The sequence below is a fragment of the Paramisgurnus dabryanus genome, chromosome 7, assembly GCF_030506205.2.
Source record: "Paramisgurnus dabryanus chromosome 7, PD_genome_1.1, whole genome shotgun sequence".
Classification (NCBI taxonomy): domain Eukaryota; kingdom Metazoa; phylum Chordata; class Actinopteri; order Cypriniformes; family Cobitidae; genus Paramisgurnus; species Paramisgurnus dabryanus.
This window is the reverse complement of record NC_133343.1, coordinates 8,922,568-8,946,476: the sequence shown is the minus strand read 5'-3', so window position 1 is coordinate 8,946,476 and position 23,909 is coordinate 8,922,568. Positions and strand designations below refer to the sequence as shown.

At 37.7% G+C, this 23,909-nt stretch overlaps 2 protein-coding genes across 7 annotated transcripts in view; both read left to right on the top strand.

Annotated features, from left to right (window-relative positions):
- The window catches only part of dock9b (dedicator of cytokinesis 9b), a 94,944-nt gene extending 93,234 nt beyond the window's left edge, over positions 1-1,710 (top strand). For all 6 annotated transcript variants that reach the window (XM_065240176.2, XM_065240174.2, XM_065240173.2 and 3 more), the window contains exons 51-53: positions 120-220; positions 330-468; positions 756-1,710. In XM_065240176.2, the coding sequence (XP_065096248.1) occupies positions 120-220; positions 330-468; positions 756-881 (366 nt within the window). In that variant the 3' untranslated portion in view covers positions 882-1,710. The remainder of the gene's footprint in view (positions 1-119; positions 221-329; positions 469-755) is intronic.
- Positions 1,711-13,032: 11,322 nt separating this feature from the next.
- On the top strand, positions 13,033-23,865 carry slc15a1b (solute carrier family 15 member 1b). The gene is made up of 23 exons (XM_065240177.2): positions 13,033-13,154; positions 13,315-13,352; positions 13,435-13,519; positions 13,605-13,746; positions 13,863-13,982; positions 14,059-14,158; positions 15,909-15,999; positions 16,113-16,196; positions 16,277-16,359; positions 16,597-16,683; positions 16,804-16,893; positions 16,996-17,040; positions 17,406-17,438; positions 17,531-17,619; positions 17,704-17,785; positions 17,966-18,085; positions 18,607-18,741; positions 19,561-19,607; positions 20,488-20,595; positions 20,776-20,887; positions 21,016-21,150; positions 22,742-22,849; positions 22,942-23,865. Exons 1-23 carry the CDS (start codon positions 13,148-13,150, stop codon positions 23,143-23,145), a joined length of 2,145 nt encoding a protein of 714 aa, XP_065096249.1. The 5' UTR covers positions 13,033-13,147; the 3' UTR covers positions 23,146-23,865.
- Positions 23,866-23,909: the final 44 nt, after the last annotated feature.

Genomic DNA, 23,909 nt, shown 5'->3' with positions numbered 1-23,909 from the left:
CCATTTGGCAGACGCTTCATATAAATTGCACTTTTAATTAAACCACTTATCTTTGTGATCTCTAATTCATCCAAAATTCAAGAGTCCAGACATTTGAATAAATATTTCTCTCTCTTCAGGTCAATGCTGGGCCACTTACATACGCCAGAACGTTTCTTGATGATGCCTGCGCCAAAAAATACCCAGATAACAAAGTCAAACAGCTGAAAGAAGTCTTCAGGTATATAAACACCATCTGCCTTCATCTGCGAAAGCAATGGATGTCACGGAAATGTCTTCTCTCCTTTTCTGTGTGCATGGCTAATGTGCATGTATATTTGTGCATGCAGGCAGTTTGTGGAAGCGTGTGGACAGGCGCTGGCTATAAATGAAAGATTGATCAAGGAGGACCAGCACGAATATCATGATGAGATGAAGGCCAGCTACAAAGATCTGGCCAGAGAGCTTTCCCAGATCATGCATGAACAGGTAAATAAAGTAAACATGAATTCTTTCAAATCAGTGGATATATGTGGTGGTTGTTTGGTTCAAATATGTACTGAGTCATTGTCACTGTCCATAGGTTTATAGACACCTCATTAATATGAATGTTCGGTTTGTGTTTTACTCTTCATGACAATCCTTCTCTTTCTCTTTTATGCTGGCCCATAGATCGGATGGTAATGCAGCTTAAAATGTATCATCTTATCTCTTAAAGAATAGTTTAATCTCCAAATGTCAGTTTCAAACGCTTTTCCTCACTCTTTTTCTAACAGATCTTTACTGTGGAAGGCGGGACTAAGAGAGCTTTGTCTGATTCGCTGCACATTTTCAATGCCATCAGTGGCACGCCCAGTGGCACCACCCTGCATGGCATGCCTAGCTCCGCCTCCTCCGTGTGATCTCTCACCCTTGGCCTTAAACCTAGATGAATGCATAAAGACATAAAAACTACGAAAGAACTAAGAAGAAATAGTATTTATTCGTCACCGGGTCTCTCTTTCTCTTCTTGACTTGCACAAAGTTTACACATTCCTGAATGGATTGCCTATCGATCAGCATCCAGGACAATGGGATTGAACAGGTGTGTCATGTGCTTGGAATGGCCAGATGCAATTCCCATGTGACTTGATGGATTGAAGGAAGGCACATGTGTTTCCTGAGGATTTTTTGCAACCAGATTTAAGCATTAGAAACTGCATTTTACTTTCACATTCCTTCATTTCTCCCATCAGGATGTTTCCTCTTCCCATATACTTTAAATTCGTCGCTCTGTGGGAGAGGGAGGATGTGACCAGAGTAATTATATTATATATAAATATTTAGTGTACCGGGAAGCTTGAGATTTACTGTACAGAAAATACCCACGATCACCTGAGCCACTCAAACTTCTGAAGCTTTCCACACTTGTCCTTGTTTGTTTCCATAGAGGTGTTATCATAAATCAAGAAACAAGTGCTGTTTCTTTGTAGAAGAGTGCAATAATACTTTCTTTTGTCCTGCTTTTGTTTTCTCAAGATCTCTTGCCAAAGTGGGAAGGGTAGATGTGAAATACAGTATATACCGTATGGACAAAAGACATGAACACATTTTTATAGCCTTTCTGTAATGTTTGTTTTAATGTTCATGTAAATTGTTTTATACATATATTGGTATTAGATATGCGGGGGGTATTTTTATTTAAAAAATGTTACCATTCTGGAAAGATATTCATGTCCCCAAATAAAATGTATTATCTTAAATCCTTTTTTCTGCGTTTTCATTTAAAGTAATGAGTTTTGAGTCTAAACACGCTGACATGCACAGATTAGTTTTGAAAAGCTTATCAGTTTTGAATTTCTGCTTCTTTAAAGGTGCAGTATGTAAATTTTTGCGGCATCTAGTGGTGAGGTTGCGAATCGCAACCAACGGCTTAGTCCACTGCTCACCCCTCACTTTTGAAACACATAGAGAAGCTATGGTAGCTGCCACCAGACAAACATGCCATCAACGGAGACAACTTAGTAAAAAAAATTGTCCGTTAAGGGCTTCTGTAGAAAAATGGCGGCACAAAATGGCGGCTTCCATGTAAGGGGACCCTCAGTGTATGTAGATAAAAAGGTCTTGTTCTAAGGTAATCAAAACATAAGGGTTCATTATAAAAGGTCTTTATACACCCCTGATAATATAGTTTTGCATTTCTGTCAAGAGATCCTTCTAAAAATTACACACTGCACCTTTAAAAAAAATTATATATCTTTATCACAGTGCACTTTATCATTTCCGTCACAAACCAAGATCGTTATAAAGTTCATTATGAAGTGATTGTTTTTCTTCATCTGAAGTCTCTTTAATCTTCAGTTTACAGCCTGCCACATTGTTTTGACTCTAGATTATGAGGCCTTTGGAGGGAAATCAATATCAATTGCATGCCATTAATCATCTCTGCCATATTCAAAGCTCTCCACACATTGTTTAGAGAGAATTTAAATATATTTGTGTATGGAATTGTAATATTTGTCTACAGTTTTGGTTTACATTTACTGAATGCATTTGGCAGATGAAACATAATCTGCTGGGTACACACCAAAAGATAATCGGGCTGATTTTGAACTGATTTTCCCCATTAGGACAATCCTAGCTATGTCCACATTACCTTAATGGTTCTACAGATTATTTTATCAGATTTTCCCTTGGTGTGAGGTTTGTTAAGAGTGTCCGAACCTGATCGGAAGAACGTCGGAGCCGCATCTATCGCGAATCATAAATATTAAACATGTTTAATATTTACGTTCAGAAATCCTGATGTGGGGGGGAACCCCGAGGACAAATGCGTGCACGCTCATGAGATTATCACCTGAAACGAAACTATATCCAATCAGAAAGCGAGATGATGGAAGATGGAAGCAGTCATGGAGCAGCACAAAGTAAAGTTGATGCAAGGCAGCATGGGGAAACCCAGGCTACATTACAAGAGCAAAATGATCCGTTTGTAACTGGATTGATGGCTCAATCGGGTTAAATAGCCTTCATGTACAGTAAACACCGTAATCAATACGCTTGAGATCGATCTGAAGTGAGTTTCGATCGTATTAAAATGGGTGGTGTAGTTCGATCTTTGATCCGATCATCAAGAGAAAAGTATGCATGTCAACGCGTTAATCGTTGTATTTTCTCAATCAGATGCAAAAATACCTTTTACATTGTTCTCGTCACAGAAACATGCAATAGCAAGGCAATGGCAACACACATTACTAATAATAATTATAACATTAGGCTACATAAAGCAATAAAATAACTCTTCTTAAGAACAACTTTCTCCAACTCAGCTTTGACTTTGTACATTTATTCTGAGATAAAGAGTGAACTCAACGAGAGATGCGGTGTGCAGTGTTGCCAAGTCCTCTGCTTTATCAGATTCAGATTGTTTCCACAAGTTGATTTTTTCTGCGGGTTAAAGATGAAATGATTTCGTTCATTATTTATTGGTATTTGGGTTGTGAATAGTCATTGGGTGCTTTTGAGCTAGTTTTGAATGTAAGGGATAGTTTTGATACACGAATCTGGCAACCCAGACTGTGCGCTTGCGCAGACGTTTGGTTCGGATTATGCAGAATGTAGTACAGGTAAAGCAAATTTTGTGCATGTAAAGATTACTAGACTTCCGGTTGGGCCTCGAAGGGATGTAGACGTGTTTAACTGAGCTCTCCCACATGAACCTTAAAATTCGTTAACAAGACACTTTTTTCGTTGTTTGAAACCACAAAGACACTGTGTGCATGGATAAAATGTGAGTTGTTATTTTTATTTTAGTTTTTATTCTGTTAATCGAGCTGAGCCGCTTATAAACATGCCGGACCTGAGGAAGGCTGCTAAAGCTAACGAACCAGCTGAAAGCACGAGCTCGGGACAGTCAGCGATATTGCAAGCAATAAATTCATTAAGAAACGAACTGCTGGCCAAAATTGATGAGAAAGCAAAGATGCAAAATGAAGAAATACGCAGGCAAATCAGTGGTTTGAGAGACGAGCTGAAGGGTGCAATCGATCAGGCTAACACCAAAGTTAATGTGCTAGAGGAGCGCACCGCAGGCCTGGAAACTGCAGCTAACACTCACTCGGATGCTATCGCTAATCTGGAACAACAGGTGGCTGAACTGAAAAAAGAGGTGGTGAGTTTGTCGGCAAAGGCTGAGGATTTGGAGGCGAGATCACGGAGATGTAATTTACGTATCTTTGGGGTTAAAGAAGGACGAGAGGCTGGTGTCCCAGCGAGCACCTTCGTTGCAAAACTTTTACAAAAAGCGATGGGCCTGGACAAACCACCCGTTATTGACAGAGCTCACCGTACTTTGCAGCAAGCCCCGGGAGATGAGCAACCCCCGAGAGCTTTTGTTGTCAAGTGCCACTACTATCAAGAGAAGGAAAGCATTCTACGAAAGGCTGCTACATCTCCAAAACTGGTATCGGAAAATGGCGACAATATCAGAGTGTTCCCCGATTATACACAGAATGTGGCGCGACGGAGAGCGGCTTTCGGACAGGTGAGACAGTTATTACGGCAATGCGATGGAGTAAAATATGGGCTGTTGTATCCTGCAAAACTGAGGATTACGACACGGGACGGCCAGCAGAAGAGCTTTATTGACCCAGAAAAGGCGGTTACCTTTGTCAGGGGACTTATGAGTGATTAAGATGGGAGTTTGTTCGCCTACATATCATGGTAACACGATATCTGATCAATATCGCTGCAGTGTAATGCAATGGGACACTATACCGGCTCATCAGTGAATCATTGGATCAGTTCAGTTACATTAGACAGTGGGTGATGGCTAGTTGCATATGTGGACTAAGAAGTTGCTATTTTTTCATTCAGAATATGTAATTGTGTTCTATTTCTTTGTATATGCAATAGTTTATATGTCTGATTGGTTTTTCATATTTCATTTAGAATCGTTTTCCAACATATGCTGAAACCAAAGTACTGATAATTTTTTATTCTTTTTATTTATTTTTCTTTCTTTCTCTATTCCATGTACACAGGGATATTGAGTAATGGTTCTAAATAGTCTTGTTAATGTTTTAGATGTTCAGCTTAATTGTTATTATAAGGTTTGTGTGGGGCCTCAGCTCCACTTGGTAAGTTTTACTTTCTTCTTTTCATGAAACTTCATAGTGGCTTGGGAGGTTGGGGGGGTGCAGTCTCTCATTTGGGGAGGGACCAGCAGGGGTCTGTGTTGTTAATGGGTAATTTAAAAGTTTTTTCTATATTCTGCAAAGTTTGTTTTTTTTTGTCTTGGTGTTCTTGTTTTTTTTCCCTTTACCTTCTTTTTTTTGTCTCAGAGTTGGAGATGAGTTTTCATAATAGCACTGAGTTGGATTTTAACAGCCATGGGTTCTGCAGATGGAATGAATAGACCTGCGACTAAATTTGTAAGCTGGAACGTGAGGGGACTCAATCATCCTGTAAAGCGAAGTAAGGTGTTTTCACATTTAAACAAATTGAAAGCAGAGATAATTTTCTTACAGGAAACACACCTTCGCACAACAGACATCCCTAAATTAAAGAGAGGATGCGTTTCACAGGTCTACCATTCTGAATTAAATTCCAAATTTCGTGGTACAGCCATCTTGATTGGCAAAAATGTACAATTCATACAAACTAGGGCTATAAGTGATAAATGCGGGCGTTTTGTGATTGTTCAGGGCAGACTTTATAACGTGCCGGTGGTCCTAGTTAGTGTGTACGCTCCAAATTGTGACAACCCAGACTTTTTTAAACAATTGTTTGGCCGTATACCAGAGCTGGGCACACATCATCTTATTCTGGGAGGAGATTTTAATACAGTTCTTAAACCTTCTTTAGACCGTTCTAAAGTATTTACAGCCCCTCCTTCCCCCTCTAAATCTGCAACCATTATAAATGCCTTTTGCAGTTCTAGCGGTGTAGTAGATCCATGGAGATTTAAGAATCCTACGTTAAAGGAGTTTTCCTTCTTCTCCGCTGTTCATCAAACATACTCAAGAATAGACTTCTTTTTGCTGGATCAAAAAATGCTGTCATCAATTAAGTCTTGCAGTTATGAAAGCATTGTTATCTCTGACCACTCTCCGGTCATTATGGAGCTTTGGCTCCAGGCTAGAAGACCAATACAATGTAATTGGCGACTTAATACATCTTTGTTGTCTGATGAAACCTTTGTAGACTTTATTTCAGAAGAGATTGATTTCTTTATTGAAACTAACAAGCTGCCAGACACTGATATTTTAACACTTTGGGAAACTCTCAAAGCATATATTAGGGGCCAAATAATAGAATACACTGCTCGTCTTAATAGAAGCAGGTCTAGGCGTTACAATGAGTTGATCAATCTAATACACGATGTTGACCAGCAATACTCCTCGGCCCCTACAGCTGACCTCCGAAAAGAAAGAATAGCATTACAAACTGAATTTAATCTTCTTGCCTCCACGGAAGCAGGAGAGAAATTTTTGAAATCTAGACAAAACTTCTATGAACATGGAGAACGGGCAAGTAGGTTACTCTCTCACCAGCTGCGTCAATACTCTGCTGCCAATTATATTACAAAAATACAAACTGCGGATGGAGAAGTAAAGCTTGATCCCAAAGACATTAATGAGCAATTCAGATTATTTTATTCATCCTTATATTCTTCAGACAATCCTAGTGATCATGTATTTCTTGACAATGTAACTCTCCCAAATGTAGCTGAGGAGGATAGGGTCATCCTTGAGCAGCCGATATTTGAAATTGAGATTAGTCAAGCAATTAGATCAATGAAAAATAGAAAAGCACCAGGCCCAGATGGGTATCCAATTGAGTTTTACAAGGCTTTTGCCTCGAAGTTGATACCCTTATTGTGTCTTGTATACAATGAGTCCCTTAAACAAGAGAAGCTACCTACATCTATGACCCAAGCCACAATATCTGTGCTTCCCAAAAAGGGCAAAGACCCCACTAAATGCGAGTCGTATCGCCCAATTAGCCTACTCACATGTGATTATAAAATACTTACAAAGATTCTCTCCTTAAGATTGGAATCTGTAGTACCAAAAATTGTACATCCTGATCAGACAGGCTTTGTAAAGGGTAGGCAGTCTTTTCACAATTTACGCCGCCTCTTTAACATAATATATTCTAAACATTCGATTCACTCGCCAGAAATTGTGATTTCACTAGACGCCCATAAAGCTTTCGATCGAATTGAGTATGGACACCTTTTCAAAACTCTAAGCAAATTCGGCTTTGGTCCAGTCTTTATTTCTTGGATTAGGACATTATATGCAGCACCCCAAGCTAGAGTGAGGACTAATAACTTTAATTCGCAATATTTCACTGTTCAGAGAGGGACACGACAGGGCTGTCCGCTGTCCCCTCTTCTCTTTGATCTGGTCATCGAGCCACTTGCCGAGGCATTGCGATCTAATAATAATATAAGGGGTATTACAAGGGGTGGCCTGGCCCATAAAGTGTCATTATATGCCGATGATTTGCTAATGTTTATATCAGATCCGGAGACTTCAATCCCAGAATGCCTAGACACCATTTCTTCATTTGGTAAATCCTCTGGGTACAAGATTAACCTCACAAAAAGTGTTTTGTTCCCAATTAACGTTCTGGCTCAGAACCGATCCTTTGACTCATACCCATTCAGGACTATAGGGGGCCCCATGACATACCTGGGAGTAAATGTCACAAGTAGATATAAGGACTTATTCCAAAATAATTTCAAATCAGCTTTAGGACAGATCAAGGAAAACCTTAATCGTTGGTCCACTCTGCCTTTGTCATTGGCTGGACGCATTAATTCAATAAAGATGGTAACGCTACCTAAGATCTTGTATTTATTTCAAACAGTCCCAATTTTCATTCCCAAATCATTCTTTAAGGAACTTGACAGGTACATTACTACATTTATATGGAACAAGACTATACCTCGCGTACGGAAAACAGTTCTTGAGAGATGTAAGGAGAATGCTGGACTAGCTCTACCAAATTTTTTAAACTATTATTGGGCTGCAAACATTCACAAATTAGCAATATGGTACGGAGCTTCCAATGGTGGGAATAGTCCGAGTTGGTGTCTGATGGAACAGCATTCATGCTCGTCCGTTTCTTTGGCCTCAATGCTGTGTGCTCCACTGCCAGTGGCAGTGGGTGCATATACGGACAATCCTATCGTAAGAGGCAGTTTACGCATATGGACCCAATTTCGCAAACATTTTGGTCAAACACAAGCTCTGGTGTCTATGCCTTTGTCCTCAAACTTTCTTTTTAAGCCATCGCTTATGGATTCGGCCTTTCACACCTGGGCTAGAAAAGGCATAAACAGTGTGGGAGATCTTTTTGTAGAGGGCACGTTCGTTTCTTTTGACTATTTGGTTAATGAATTAAGTTTACCAAAAACACATTTTTTTAGGTATCTTCAAGTCCGTGATTTTGTGCGTTCCCAGTTTCATTCATTCCCCTCAAAACCAAATATCGGCCCCCTCGATCATTGTCTGATGGTCAAGCCTCATCTCTCGGGTGGTGTCTCCAAGCTATATACTGCTATTCAAGACATGAAATGTTCATCTCTTCTGTCTCTTAAGGTACAATGGGAGGAGGATCTAAATATAGAATTGACTGATGAGATTTGGGAAAGAGCTATACATAAAATATACACATCGTCTATCTGTATTAGGCACAGGTTGATACAATTCAAAGTATTCAATCGTCTGCACCTCTCTAGAACCAAATTGGCCAAAATATACCCTAATGTAGATCCCAACTGTACGCGTTGTCACCAAGCCCCTGCCTCTCTGGCTCACATGTTCTGGTCATGCCCAAACATAGGCACATTCTGGTCCGAGATATTTAATACATTCACCTATATTTGTAAAAAGAATATTGATCCAGATCCTGTCATTGCAATATTTGGGGTGGTACATAGTGAACTTGGGGTCTCAAGAGGCCAATCTCAACTGATAGCATTCTCTACACTGTTAGCCCGCCGACTAATTCTCACAAATTGGAAATCTCCTTTGTCTCCAAAACACTCACGTTGGGTGTGCGAAACCATGTTCTTCCTCCAGCTTGAAAAGTTAAGATCTACAGTCCAAAACGCAGCAGAAAGATTTCAGAATACATGGCAACCTTTCTTGGATTATTATGAAAATGTATTTGATGCTAATTCTATAGATTAAAAAAAACATTTTGGTTCTCATCTCCCCTACTCTTTTTCTTTACGTTCTTTTTGTTTTATTTTCTGTTTTGTTTGGTTCTGTGTGCATTCTTAGTATTTGTATGAACCCTGGATGCAAATCCGTGATGAAAAGGGATATGTGAGATAAGGTATACAAAGTATGTGGTTTATAGATGGGAATGCCTTGTATGACATAAGAGAATGCATCTTTGTTGACTTGTGTTATGTACATTCAAAACAATAAAAACACTTTGAAATAAAAGTAAAGATTACTACATTGCTACTTTAAAAAAATTGTTGGTTCCACTTAACAAAGTAAGCTACCTGGTTGCCTTACAAATTTGAATTAATTCAACTTAAAAATGTTATTTAACCAAACGTGTAAAAATGTTGTGTCAACTAATACTTCGAAGTTGAAATATAGCTGCAAGACGCAATTACCGGGGTCAAGCCTAAAAGGGCACAGGAGGAAGTAAAGTTGCGTTCAGATGAGCAGTTTAAAGGCAGTTTAAAGAAACTAGGAAAATCTCTTGATTTCAGACAAAATATTATAACAGTTATCAGCAAAAAGCTGTGTTCTCATTCAGTGAAATCTCTCCCTCTTTTCTTGAAGAGCATTGACAACTAGAACACTGTAGGAAATGTGAGTGGTGCTTGCAGTGGCAATACTCAGCTCACAAAATGTTACAGTGGTGTCATGAGTCAAAAGAGCCCACCCTCATGTCTCTACGATGTTCTTACGGTATGAAGAAATATACCTCTTGCAAAAATGGTTGATAAGGTATTTTCATTGGTTGCTAGGGAGTGAATTGGAATGCACCAATGATTAAACTTCAAACCATTAAAGCCTTAATCCATGATGACTCAAGGTTTTAGTTGTACTGTAGCAGTTGTTTTATGCAAAAAATACCATATTTCTATCTCAAAACCACTAGGTGGCGCAATGACTAAATTGTGCATGCACCCTCAGATCATAACTGTGTTGCATCTAGTTAGTTTTATGACTTTACACTTTAGTTTAGTGAAGAAACAGTTGTATGACCATAGGGTTGCTTGATTTCAAAGGTTTTGTTTAATTATAGGGCCAACTATTTAAAGGTAATTTTTCATTTTTCGCAAATTTCGGCGTTTTCTAATGAAAATTGTAATACAGCGCCAATAGAAGGTAATGTAATGTTCTTCCTATGGCGTTTTCGAGTCGATCTGAATAACGCTCACAGAGATATTCACACATGTTTTTTAACTATTTTGCTGCGCAAAACCTGCCATGTTTAGTATCGTTGGACTTGGCAACAGTTCAGGACTAGAAGGTAACAAGTCCCACTAAAATTATATATATAACTAAAGTTATAGGCATGTAAACATTTCTCTGACCACTAGGTGGCGTTGTGACAAAACTGTGCATGCACCCTCAGGTCCTGACTGCTATCACAAGTACCAAGTCTCGTGTCAATAGGCTTAAGTTTGGCGAAGATACAGCCTCAAATCCGTTTTTTAGCGCTCTACATAAATTTTGTTGACACGGTTTACGGAAACGGATTGACGAATCAACATGAATTCCATAACTTTTTGCATTGAGGGTCTATAGATGCTATATATCGATTTTCTTGACAATCCGGCAAAAGCTCTAGGACGAGTTCGCAAAAGTAGGTTTCACGAATAATTCAAAATATCGGAAAACTGTTCATGACAGAAAATGACGTCGTAGGATCCATTCGAATCATATTGAGCCAAGGAATCAGAGGAAACAAGAATTTTGTTTCTAGGCCTTACGGATCAGAAGTTATAAGCAAAAACGTAAGTGCAACTTTGGACTGTTGGTGGCGCTAGCGGGTTTGATGTAGAGACTCCAAATTTGCTGTGGAGACTTTTTGGACAGTCCTTTATAAGCGTGCCAAATTTCATAACTTTCCTATGTACGCTGCTATGGGCTGCCATAAACGCAATGGCGGAAGATGAAACCGGAAGAATAATAAGAAAACTAACGAATACAATAGTGGTCTTCGCCCATTCTTGGCTTTACCCCTAATTAACTTAAAATTTTAAGGCAATAAGTATGTTTTCTGTGTGAATCGAACCCTTGACTTTGGTGTTGCTAATGCAATGCTCTTCCAGTTGAGCTACATTAGCACTGCTGGTTTCTCTGTGCATTCAGAATAAAACCTGCTGACTGGACCTCATACCGTACACACACCATCCTGTCTATCTGCCCACTCTCCTCTCTAAGCATTGAACAGTGGGGCATCTCTGAACGGAGGGGGGAGTTTGTTTACCACTCACTCTCTCTGTCACTTCCATCGATTCAAACATCTCCAAACATCAGTGCTCATGTCTGGCCACCATTTGGTTTACGTAAGTCATTTTATTACTGTGTTACAGCTGACATTGTGGTTTGTGAAAGAGTCATTCAGAACACTATCATTTCATAGTCCCTTAAAGGGACAGGTCACCCAAAAAATGAAATTCTGTTATCATGTGCTCACCCTAATGGTATTCACAAACTTTCTTTGTTATCATTTTTTATAATCAACAACTTTATTATTCTGTTGAACAAAAAAGATAAGGTTTTGAACAACATGAGGGTGAGTACATGATGACAGAATTTTATTTTTGGGTGATTATACTATTATACCAAGCAAACAAAGAACATTGTGTCAACGTAGCCAACTTGCTAACGTTGTAACAACATGGGCAAAAGGTTGGTGTTTCTACGTTGTGGATTGAGTTTGTTACAATTCTGCCACAGTGTTGCCTTCTAACCAACCTCAATGGTCTGTGGTTTTGTGCGCATGCTGTGCTAAACAACCAATGGATGACATTTACACATCACTGTGTTGAGGCACAGCCTTTAAAATTTCAAGTCTGAAGAGAAAAGTTTGCTATTGTTCATCGAGTGAGGATTGGTGAGTATTTTTTGCTTATTTCATTCGGCAAAAAGCTCATGTACCTTATAATATACCATAGTTTTATTTATTTACAGTGCAGTCATGATAGAACTGAAAATGTCTTATGTTTTTTTTTTACGTTCAAATGCAGTGATGCTGCTGTGACAGGTGTCATGGGGTTGTAATTAAATGTACACTCAGGACATTATGATGCATTCTGGTTTGATCACATGGTGATGTATTGGCTGTGTTTCGATTGTTCCAACGTTATCTCGCATATCTAATCAACTACGCAGTTTTAGCTATTGAGAACCATGTTAATAATTACATTAAATGAGCCTTCTGTTTTGGAACTTTATTTGTTTAGAAAAAAAACTAAAAACTTTTACACTTTAAATTTTTAAGTTCCAACTTTCAAATTTTTTTAAAGTGAAAAACTTTTTTCTAATTTGGAAACACCTCAAAATTTTCACTTAAAAATTAGAAAATGTAAGGTAATTTTTAAGTTCCAACTTTCACATTTCCCAATTTTTTTGTACCTTTACCACAGAGAATTCTGAGACACCCTGAAGCTTCACGTTTTATTGGCCTTTGGGCTGGTTTTGTTACGCAGACCTGGCAACCCTCTCTAACTGTGAGAATTTCTGCATAGCATAAATGATTAAATGTAGCATATTTCATTTATCATTTTCTTAGCTGATTTCATTTTTTTGATGATAAACTTTTATTATTTTAATTATTAACTGCCTATTTTTATTACAAAACCAAAAGTTCACATTGTTTGATTTACAGATTAGATCGATAAGAGAGCTGTAAATAACTCCTTAATTCCCTCAATCCACCCGCCCCACACACACTCACAGTCATATTACTGTTCACGTATACTGTCATAAACAACAACGTCAATCCTATTTTAACCCACTAGTGACCGAGGCTACATTTATTGCCCAGAGTCTATAAAATCCTCCTACCTGTGTCCCAGGTCTTCAGAGTACAGCTCCATCTGTCTCCATCTGTCTCAGGGAGCGCGTGCGAGTTTGTCTCCGTACCAACGGATATTATTAAGAACTAGAAGGCAACCCCAGACGAAGCAGTCATCATGGGAGGTGAGGAAACATTGATGTTATGTCCACCTGCAATATGAAAACACTGGCATAAATATGTATATTGATTAACAAGACTGCTCAGTCATTTTCCAATTGTATTTAAATATGATTTTAGCTGTAAAACAGCTTTCACAATGACACTATGCATAATGTTTTGCAGACAAAGAACAAGGAAGTGAAAAGAAGTCCAAGAAAAGTGTAAGAAATCTTAAGAGTTAATACTGTAACTTTTACAAATACATCTTAAAATATAAATAAGTTTTACATTGTGTGCTTGTAGGCCGAGTGTTGTGGATATCCCATCAGTATATTTTTCATAGTGGTGAATGAGTTCTGTGAGAGATTCTCCTACTATGGCATGAGAGGTGAGACCAAATAAACCACGCAAAGCTACAAAATAATATCTGAACTGTGTTAATGAAACTGTATTGTGTTCTCTCTCTCTCTCAGCTGTGTTGGTCCTGTACTTTAGGTATTTTCTCCGTTGGGATGATGACCTTGCCACCACCATCTACCACACATTTGTGGCTCTGTGCTATCTTACACCCATTCTGGGAGCTATAATAGCAGACTCATGGCTTGGCAAGTTCAAGTAAGGGTTAGGGCTGACCTAGCCTGGTTACCTATAAAATGTACTATTAGGAATTTAGCATACAATGAAAGTCATATTAAGGGACATCTCCACTTCAACATCTCTACTTTCCGCAGGACTATCGTGTACCTGTCCATAGTTTACTGTATCGGTCAGGTGGTCATGGCCGTCAGTTCCATCAACGACATTACAGACAGTGATAGAGACGGCAACCCTGACAACATAACTCTACATGTGTGAGTTAGCCATTACATTATATATATAAGATTTTATTGAATACGAGCCAAACGTAATTTCTGTTCACTTTTTTAGTGTTTTGTCCATGTTGGGACTCTTGCTTATTGCTTTGGGGACAGGAGGTATTAAACCCTGTGTGGCTGCGTTTGGAGGAGATCAGTTTCAAGATCATCAGGCATGTGGACAAGCACACACATACATACATACACAAATGCACACGTAAGGATTCTTGGTTACATTCCAGTACTAAATGTTCATATCAGCTATTCTGATATGATCAGAGCTCAAGGTTAAGTTTCTGATACAGTGTGTTAGATATTAACAAACAACTGATTCGCAGGCACCTGCACCCTTCTCCACCCTTGGTGCCACAGCGACACATGTTTTCAAAGGTCACAAGTGCCAAAGTATGAAACGCTTAGCTTTGCATTCAAAGTCTAATAGATATCGTTTAAAGCCGATCTCACAACTTTAACTATTTTACAAGTGGGTAATTTCATATGAATAAAACGTGACCACAACGCTTCATCTTTTAAAACTAAACAGGGTTGGATGGGGCATGAGCAGATTCTATGAAAATGTATAAATATTAATACATTTCTGTTGTTCATCATATTTAAAATTTAATTGTGGCAGTCTAGATTCTTGTTGCTTATTGTTGCCTCCTTTGACAAAATGATAAACGCTGTGTAATGTAAATATGCATACCAAAAAAGCTCCCAGCCCCCATTTTTTCTCTTAATAGTAAAAAGTAGGCTAGATAATACAGATAAATATGCATATATGTAATTAACTAGACTTTGCAAAGGGTTAATGTGAATGATGTGCACTACCATAAAATCTGAAAATCATCCCATATGGCAAAAAAATATATATTTTCACATATAATTTTAAATATATTTCAAAATAAGCAAAAAATGTCCAAAAAATATATGTGCTGAAATATGTTTAAAAAAAATGTATTTTTCACCAGCATATTTTTTGGCCATTTTTAAATATATTTTAAAGCATTTATATTCATGTAGCATTGAAAGAAAAACTTTGTATGTTAAAACCTGTAATAATAATATAAGGTTTGAAAAGGTTCAAATTAGATATATTTTCAACTGCAAAAATATACTTATATTTTATATTTTATACATACGTATACATTTTATACAAACTTTTATATTTTGCACAGGAAAAAATATTTTTTTGTCTTATGGGTTGTAAAATTAGAAATGTATTTTGTATTTTGAAATATATGCTAAAGGTTATAAATATATTTAAGTTTTGCTTTCTACTAAATTTATTTAGCATATATTTAAAACATATTTTGGGCCAGGGAAATTTATTTCTTGCCATATGGGACATTCTATTAAAGGTAAACATTTTAACCAACATTGTAAATCCATCCATAAATCCAATCCATAAATCCAAAAAACACTGCATACTATTAACATATGACAGCAAAATGTGCAAGAGAAGTTATAGTCAGTTCACAAATGTATTGCAATAAAATTCATACCAATGTTTTAAATTATTTAAAACACATAGCGTTTTAAGTAGTACTCAGTAGGCTACATTGAATAATTTCATCAGACAATGCTTGTTGTGGTTACGCGCCTGAACTGGTCTGTGTTTATTTATCTGTCTGGCTAACGGCTAAACTGATATCTGAAACAAATACCTTGTCGAAAATATGTAATATTGTATACATTCATTTTAACGTTAGCTCATTGTAATAGTTGATACACCTTAGATATGATATATTACGAAGGTAATTTACTTGTCATTTATTTCCCATGTTATCAAAAAATACATTTACTTATTGTAAAATGACTCTGTTGTTACTGATTCTAGTAAAAGTCTACCGGAAGTTGCCTTTAGTCCACAAAAGCCGTTTGTTTATGTTGTTGATGCTAAAACTGTGTTTTTTTTTTCAGGAGAAACAAAGAAGTACTTTCTTCTCCATATTCTATCTGTCTATTAATGCCGGGAGTCTTCTCTCAACTCTCATCACACCCATTCTGAGATGTATGTATTGCGCATGCGTTATTAATATTCGATGTGCACGCTGTACGTTTGTTTGTTTTAAGATTAAAGGCGTCTCTCTCATTGTGTTTGTATGAATTTGCTCTGTTCATCAGCTCAGACGTGTGGTATCCATTCACAGCAGAAATGTTACCCGTTGGCCTTCGGTGTCCCGGCAGCTCTTATGGTGGTCGCCCTCAGTGAGTGTCATCTATCGTGCGATACCGTATATGACCACACGGTGGCAGCAGTGACTAACGAATATTTCTTTTCTGTGCAGTTGTGTTTATTTTAGGCAGAGGCATGTACGTGATGGACACCCCTAAGGGAAACATCTTGTTGCAAGTCGTAAAGTGCATTGGTGTAAGAACATACATTTATTTAGATAATTTAATAGTATGATTGTGTACATGGGTCAAATATTCAGAAAATGAGGGATTTTAAAACTTTGGCTTAAATTTAAATATGCACAAATCAACAAAAAAAATCAACAATGCAGCACATCAAGGGCATAAATTATCAGCCAAATGTTTTTAAAAACGTACTTATCAGTAATGTTTTAGTTTTAGCCTCACCTGGATGTTTTTTTCTCTTCTGCAGTTTGCACTTAAGAATCGTTTCCAAAAACGTGGCAACCAGTACCCAAAAAGAGAGCACTGGATGGACTGGGCTGAAGAAAAATATGATGTATGTTAGACACAGTATTCCTGCAAGTTTGCTTGTGGGCTTGCAACACCAATGCTGCGGGTTCAAAATGTACACTGTCATGAGATCGAACACACAAACACAAGCCGTCTCTCTTTGCAGAAACTCCTGATCGCTCAAGTGAAGATGGTATTGAAGGTGCTGTTTCTCTATATCCCTCTGCCAATGTTCTGGGCTTTATTCGACCAGCAGGTCAGTATACAGGCAAACAGTGATGCCACAAACACATATTTGAGCAGAGTCCCACTAAAAATGTTTTACAAAAATGTCAGCATGACTTTTTTTTCTCTTAAGGGCTCCCGCTGGACCCTCCAGGCCACCACAATGAATGGCAACTTTGTAAGTCTGAAATTTGTGCTGTGTATACATTTTGGCGGCATCTAGTGGTGAAATTGCGAATTGCAATCAGAAGCTAAACCCTCTATTTCAAAACACATATGGTAGCCACCACAGGACAAATATGTGGTTGTCTGAAACAACGTAGGAATGAAAAGCGATATGTAGAAACGGCTCATTCTAAGGTTATAAAAACAATACAGTTAATTGTGTAAGGTTTTTATACACCACAAATAATATAGTTACGTATATAATATTGCATTTCTGTCAAGAGATCCTTCTAAAAGTTACACAATGCACCTTTAAAAGGAAACTAGAGAACTATGTACCAGATTGGCACAAATTCTGTCTTTTGTTTGCCACCACAGGGAGGATTTATCATTCAACCCGATCAGATGCAGGTAAGTGCATGATAATACTGCTTACATATACATGCAGTGCATGTGTTACGTTTACAATGTGAAATGAAAGCATCCTTTGTGCTCTGCTCCAGATCGTGAACCCCATTCTGATTGTGATCATGGTGCCCATCATGGACAACTTAGTGTACCCACTTATCAAAATGTGCCACATTAACTTCACGTAAGTGCAGATGGGCAACTGCCTTCCAGATTTGCATTCGATTCGATTTGTGTACCTTGTATTTACGTGCATGGTGACTTCCAGGCCGTTGCGAAGGATAACTGTTGGTATGCTGATGGCTGCGTTAGCATTTGTGGCTGCCGCCCTGTTGCAGCTTCAGATTGATGTGAGTAACACCTTACAATACACTTTCCTTCCTTACCACTCTTACTAACAAAACCTGACAATTTTTTTTAAACCTGTAAAAAGTACATGGATGCACCGCTGCTGTGATTTTGAGGCACAATGCCATTTATTCCCGGTCCCAGTAAGAGAAATAAAACGTACATGCATTTCAATCCAACAGGAAACATTGCCCAAGTTTCCCTCAAGCTACCAAGCCCACGCGAGGTTCCTGAACTTGGACGTCGTGGATCTGAATGTTTCAGTGGAGAACCGAGAAACATTTAGTGTGTCTAGTTTTCAGGCAAGTTACAAACAAACCAGTAATCATTATATTTTCCTACTTTATAATATACAAACATACACAGTTCGAAAGTCTAGGATCACTTGACTGTAATGTCTGCCAGGTTCTTAAAATGGTGCATGCTTGAAAGGTTTAAATGACTTTTGTAGACAAAATATGATTATGCAAGCAAATTATTCTCTTTCAACAACATTTTATTTTTAAAAGGCACATATTAGGCAAGATTCACTTTTACAAGCTGTTTAGACATAGATGTGTGTTGGCACAACCAACCTACAGTAAATACTTCTTTTTCCATCCCCATTAAACCAAAGCAGTCTGATTAGACATGCTGTTTTAATTCTCTTGTTAATGTGACATCACAAAAACAAAGCCCCGCCCCATCTACTGACTGACTGGTGTGTTGTTGCTTAGTTTACTATTTTTCTAAAATGCAAAAAAATGAAGTGACCATAAACATTTTAACAATTGTGTTTATACAGTAAATTTTTAACAGTATCATGTCCTCTTGTTTCCTTTAGACCTCGGGTGATTATATGACTTTTGAAAATCCAATATATAGTGTGTCGGTTGCTGGAGGATACGCCGTTCAGACTCATTTTTTGTTTGGAAGGAGGCAAACGGTTTTAATTAGTTCAGCAGGAATAAAAGAAATCGTAAGTGTTCATCATAAGAAACTTTTTGTAGTCGTATAACTTTTTGATATTTTTCTCCTCTTAAAGGGACACTCCACTTTTATTGAAAATATATTCATTTTCCAGCTCCTTGAGTTAAACATTAGATTTTTACCGTTTTGGAATCCATTCAGCCGAACTCCGGTTCTGGCAGTACCTTTGAATCTGATTATACCATTAGCATCGCGCAAAAAAATAGCCAAAGAGTTTTGATATTTTTCCTAGTTAAAAATTGACTCTTCTGTAGTTACATCGTGTACAAAGACAGACGTAAAATTAAAAGTTGCGATTTTTTTAGGCCGATATGGCTAGGAACTATACTCTCATTCTGGCGTAATAATCAAGATCTTGCTGTCTTACCATGGCTGCAGCACGCGCAATGATATTACACAGCGCCCGAAAGTAGTCCCCTTGGTAACTTTTAATAGCAGGGGACTATTTTTCGGGCACTGCATTGCAAAGTCCTTGATTATTATTATTACGCTGTAATGAGAGTATAGTTTCTAGCCATATCGGCCTAGAAAACCGAAACTTTTAATTTCCCGTCGGTCTTAGTACACAAAGTAACTACAAAAGAGTCAAGTTTTAAATACAAAAAATATTGAAACTCTATGGTTATTTTTGAGCATGATGCTAATGGTCTACAGCTGAATGGATTCCAAAACGGTAAAAATCCAACGTTTAGGGGAGCTGAAAAATGGGCCTATTTTCAAAAAAAGTGGAGTGTCCCTTTAATACCCACGTAAGGATACAGTGATTTTAAGAGTAAACTGTTCTGATCAACCATTTTTTTCTTCACAGATTTTAGAAACTACTGAGAAACCAGAGCAAGGTGCAAATGATATCAAGTCAGTGCATTTCTAAATGTTTCTTCATAAACTTTTACTTGGAAGATTTGAAATATTCAAATGCATCAACAATACTTCATATAAAAAATATAAAGGTGCTATCAAGCAGTGGTTCTCAAACCGGGGGACGTAAGCTGGTGCCAGGGGCCTAAAAGTTTAAGAAATACTGCAATAAAAGAACTATTTTCGATTTCCCCAAAGAACCTTTAAAGGTGCATTGTGTAAATAAGAAGGATCTCTTGACAGAAATGCAATATTATATACATAACTATAACATCAGTGGTGTGTATACACCTTACATAATGAACTGTATTGTTTTATTACCTTTGAATGAGCCGTTTTTATCTACATACACCACGTGTCCCTTTACGTGTAAGTCGCCATTTCGCACCGCCATGTTTCTACAGTTGCCCTAAATGGACAGACTGTTCTACAGTGCACGTTTTGTGTAGACCTACTTTCGCTGACATCATGTTTGTCCTGTGGTGGCTACCATAACTTTACGAAAGGGGGGTGAGCTGTTTTGGTTGCAATTCACAATCTCACCACTAGATGCCGCTAAAAATCTACACAGTGCACCTTTAAAAGAACCATTTCTTTGATTTTATTATCTACAGAATTTTTATCCAATACAAAAAACTTTTTGTAAAACACAAAGGTTAAAGGTTCTTCATGTAACCATACAGCCTAAAAGGTTTCTTCTATGGCATCAGTAGCACTTTTTTGAGTGTTGGCATAGATGCTTGTAATAAATGACACAACTAAAAACAATTTTTGGTTCCTCTATAAGAACCTTTTTGTGCAAGCTTTCCTGCTAAAGCCTGACAAAGAATCTTTAAAAGTTTTTAAATATATATATATATATATTTATTTTTTCTAGGTTTGTGAATGGCTTTCACTCAGCACTAAACATCTCGACAAAGTCTGAATCATTGGGTTTCATCTCTCCATTAAAAGTATCAAACTACACCAGTCTTCCCCAGGGCAAGTACGTGTCTTTGTGGTAATCTACGAAATTGTGTGTACGTGTATGATAGCCATTGATACTGTAAGATATAACTTAACAAAAAGTTTGCTACCATATATTTGTAGCGATGCAGTATGCATCTCTAATTAACAGCAATTTGCAAGAAAACAACATTACATTCAATTTATGTTCACTTCATAGAGCTAACTTCACCATTGCGAACGAGGAAGGACAGATGTGCTATTACATCATGGAACTGGGCTTTGGTAGTTCCTACACGGTTGTGATTCCCAGCAATTTCGATTTGAGCAACGTAGGTTCAACAGCTGTAGACATAAAGCATCATGATGACATGATCTTGAATCGATTAGAATGAGCAAAGTAAATTTAGTGATGTGTTGGGCGTTCCTAATGTAAAATAACATTATTTTGTCTACGCAGTGTGAGAACATTAAGAATATAGAAGATATCAAACCAAACACGATCCACATGGCCTGGCAGATCATTCAATACTTTCTGGTGACCTGTGGAGAAGTGATGTTCTCCGTCACTGGACTGGACTTCTCCTACGCACAGGTATGGGGTGCTGTTAATAATGAACTAAATTTGATTAAGTTACTGGAGGGTCATGTCATGCAGAGTTTGGTTCCAACCCTCAAGGACACTAACATATTATATTCAAGCTCTGCATTCAAAGTCAAGACAAACAAAACGTATTTTCATTTCGGCATGAAACTTTTTCCACTATATTGTCATGTAATGCATGTAATGTCTTTGTACAAGGGTACTAATGATTTTCTATAAGGACATTTAAAAAAATCAAGTTTAAGAACCTAATAGACAAGGTTAACAGAAGTTGTTGTTTTGGCTAGAAGGTATACAGCTATGGCCTAAATCTCGCAAGATGTTGGGTTAGGGTTGGAGGTTAAATTTAGGTTAAAAACAGCACTCATCCGGCGAGATTTCAGCGGTGGGTGTATCTCTTCTAGCCATCACCAAACAAAACCAATGGGCCTGTTTGACTCTTGGATTTTTTTTTAAATCAGCCACTGGGGCCACCTTCACTTTTTTCTATGTGTAAGTGGTTGTATATTATCCCGTGTTTCTTATATTAAAAATAAATGTATCATTTGTTATAACTTCTTATTCTAAACAACTTTGCCTAAAAAACCACTGGTGTACGTGGAATCATTTGTTAGATATTCAGCATTATGTTAAAAAACTACTTTTGCGAACAGGCCCTAGGTTTTCTGTCCGTAATCGGATTTAAACATTTTTAGACTGAATATCCAAAAATGTAACGTTCGATTCATCACTGGAACACCACGGCAAAATGTTTAATGTGGTCAGGGCCACTTTTACTTGAGATTACCAATAGCTATTGGGTCAAATTACAGACCTTAACCACTAGTTGGGGCTATAACGTGACAAAACTGAAAAATGGTCATCACTACAGAAATGTTGGTCCAATCGTGATGTCCAAGACTAGGGTTAGAGCTAAACTCCAGCTAAATAAAAGGACACTCCACTTATTTTCAAAAAAAATGCTAATTTTCCAGCTCCCCTAGAGTTAAACATTTGAGTTTTACCATTTTGAAATCCATTCAGCCGATCTCCGGGTCTGGCAGTACCACTTTTAGCATAGCTTAGCATAATCCATTAAAGGAGTAGTCCACTTTATAGATGGGGTCCATTGACTTTTCATAGTAGGTCAAAAAAATACTATGGTAAGTCAATGGGCCCCATCTTTAAAGTGGACTACTCCTTTAAATCTGATTAGACCATTAGCATCGCTAATTTGCTAAAAGAAATAACCAAAGAGTTTACATTTTTTCCTATTTAAAACTTGACTCTCCTGTAGTTACATTGTGTACTAAGGCTGACGGAAAATTAAAAGTTGCGATTTTCTAAGCAAATATGGTTAGGAACTATACTCTCATTCTGGCGTAATAATCAAGGACTTTGCTGCCGTAACATGGCTACAGCAGGTGCAATGATAATACGCAGCACCTGAAAATAGTCCTCTGCTATTGAAAGTAACCAAAGGGACTATTTTCAGGCAGTGCGTAAAATCACTGGAAAAGTAGCATATTTTCAAAAAAGTGGAGTGTCCCTTTAAAGGGTTTGAGCAAAAGTAGTCTTACCTTGTGGCTTTGTTACCTTTCAGGCCCCGAGCAACATGAAATCAGTCCTCCAGGCAGGCTGGCTGTTGACTGTAGCTGTGGGCAACATTATTGTACTCATTGTGGCCGAGGCAGGCACACTTCCGGATCAGGTATGCTATTTAAAACTGTGGGTCAAAAGCCACTTATGGTTTGCGATTGTTACTGAAGGCTACAGTACGTATATGTGTTTCCTTATCTACAGTGGGCAGAATACGTGCTGTTCGCCTCACTTTTGGTAGCTGTGAGTATCATCTTCTCCATCATGGCTTACTTCTACACCTACATGGATCCGGAAGAGATCGAGTCGAAATTTAAAGAGCACGAGCCAGAAGACAAGGATAATAAATATATTGAGATGGTTAAAAGAGATTCTGTTTCGTCAGAACTCAAACAGACGAAGATCTAGACGCAACCATTCCTCGTCCTCCGGCTATATGCCTTACAAGTGTTCTTGTCTGATGTCTTTAATAACTAATTTGCCATTTTCTTATCATGGTTTGGCTTGGGATTCATACAGTTGAAATTTCAACTCTGCAACTCTTCCAACAATGCTCTGGTGTGGTTTGGGATGACTGCTATGGTCGGCACGTTTGAGTTTGAAAAGTAACCCTAGTGTTGGTTATGAGACACATATCAGACGTGCGTTAGTACTTTTGCAGGTGGGTTATGTTACTATAAGGGTAAAATCGAATAAGTGTTTTTCTGCAAGCAATGCAATTGACCTGTGCCATAGAAAAATGTAGACTGAACCTCTTGTATGGTAATTCATACTACTCTTTGTGTTGAGCAACACCCAAAATCGCAGACAAAAAATTCAGTTTCAGAAAAGCACCTTTAATTTTTGTTAATAGAAATGTATCTATAAGTGATGGGTGGGTAAGAGTTTTACTACAGGGAATTCATGTTTGCACTTTGATGGTTATATTCTGAATTTGAATTATTTAAAGGTTTACGATAGGGAACTTATAAATAAACACTTTGTGTTTTTATGCGAGATGTATTATTAGATTACTGTATTTTTTTATGTGTACATGACGTTGACTCGCAAATGGATTTTAAAATAGATCGGGCCTAAAAAGCTATGAAATACTTGACATGGAAGAATCAACTTTTGATTAAGTGCTTCAATAAAATATCCACCATAATTTCTAGGAGTGTTTTTTTTTTAAG

Bases quoted from the DNA above. Each gene is read 5' to 3' on its own strand.
- slc15a1b (XM_065240177.2), top strand. The intron at 16,197-16,276 runs GTGAGTGTCATC...TTTTCTGTGCAG, and splicing joins TCTTATGGTGGTCGCCCTCA to TTGTGTTTATTTTAGGCAGA. The intron at 17,786-17,965 runs GTGAGTAACACC...TCAATCCAACAG, and splicing joins TGTTGCAGCTTCAGATTGAT to GAAACATTGCCCAAGTTTCC.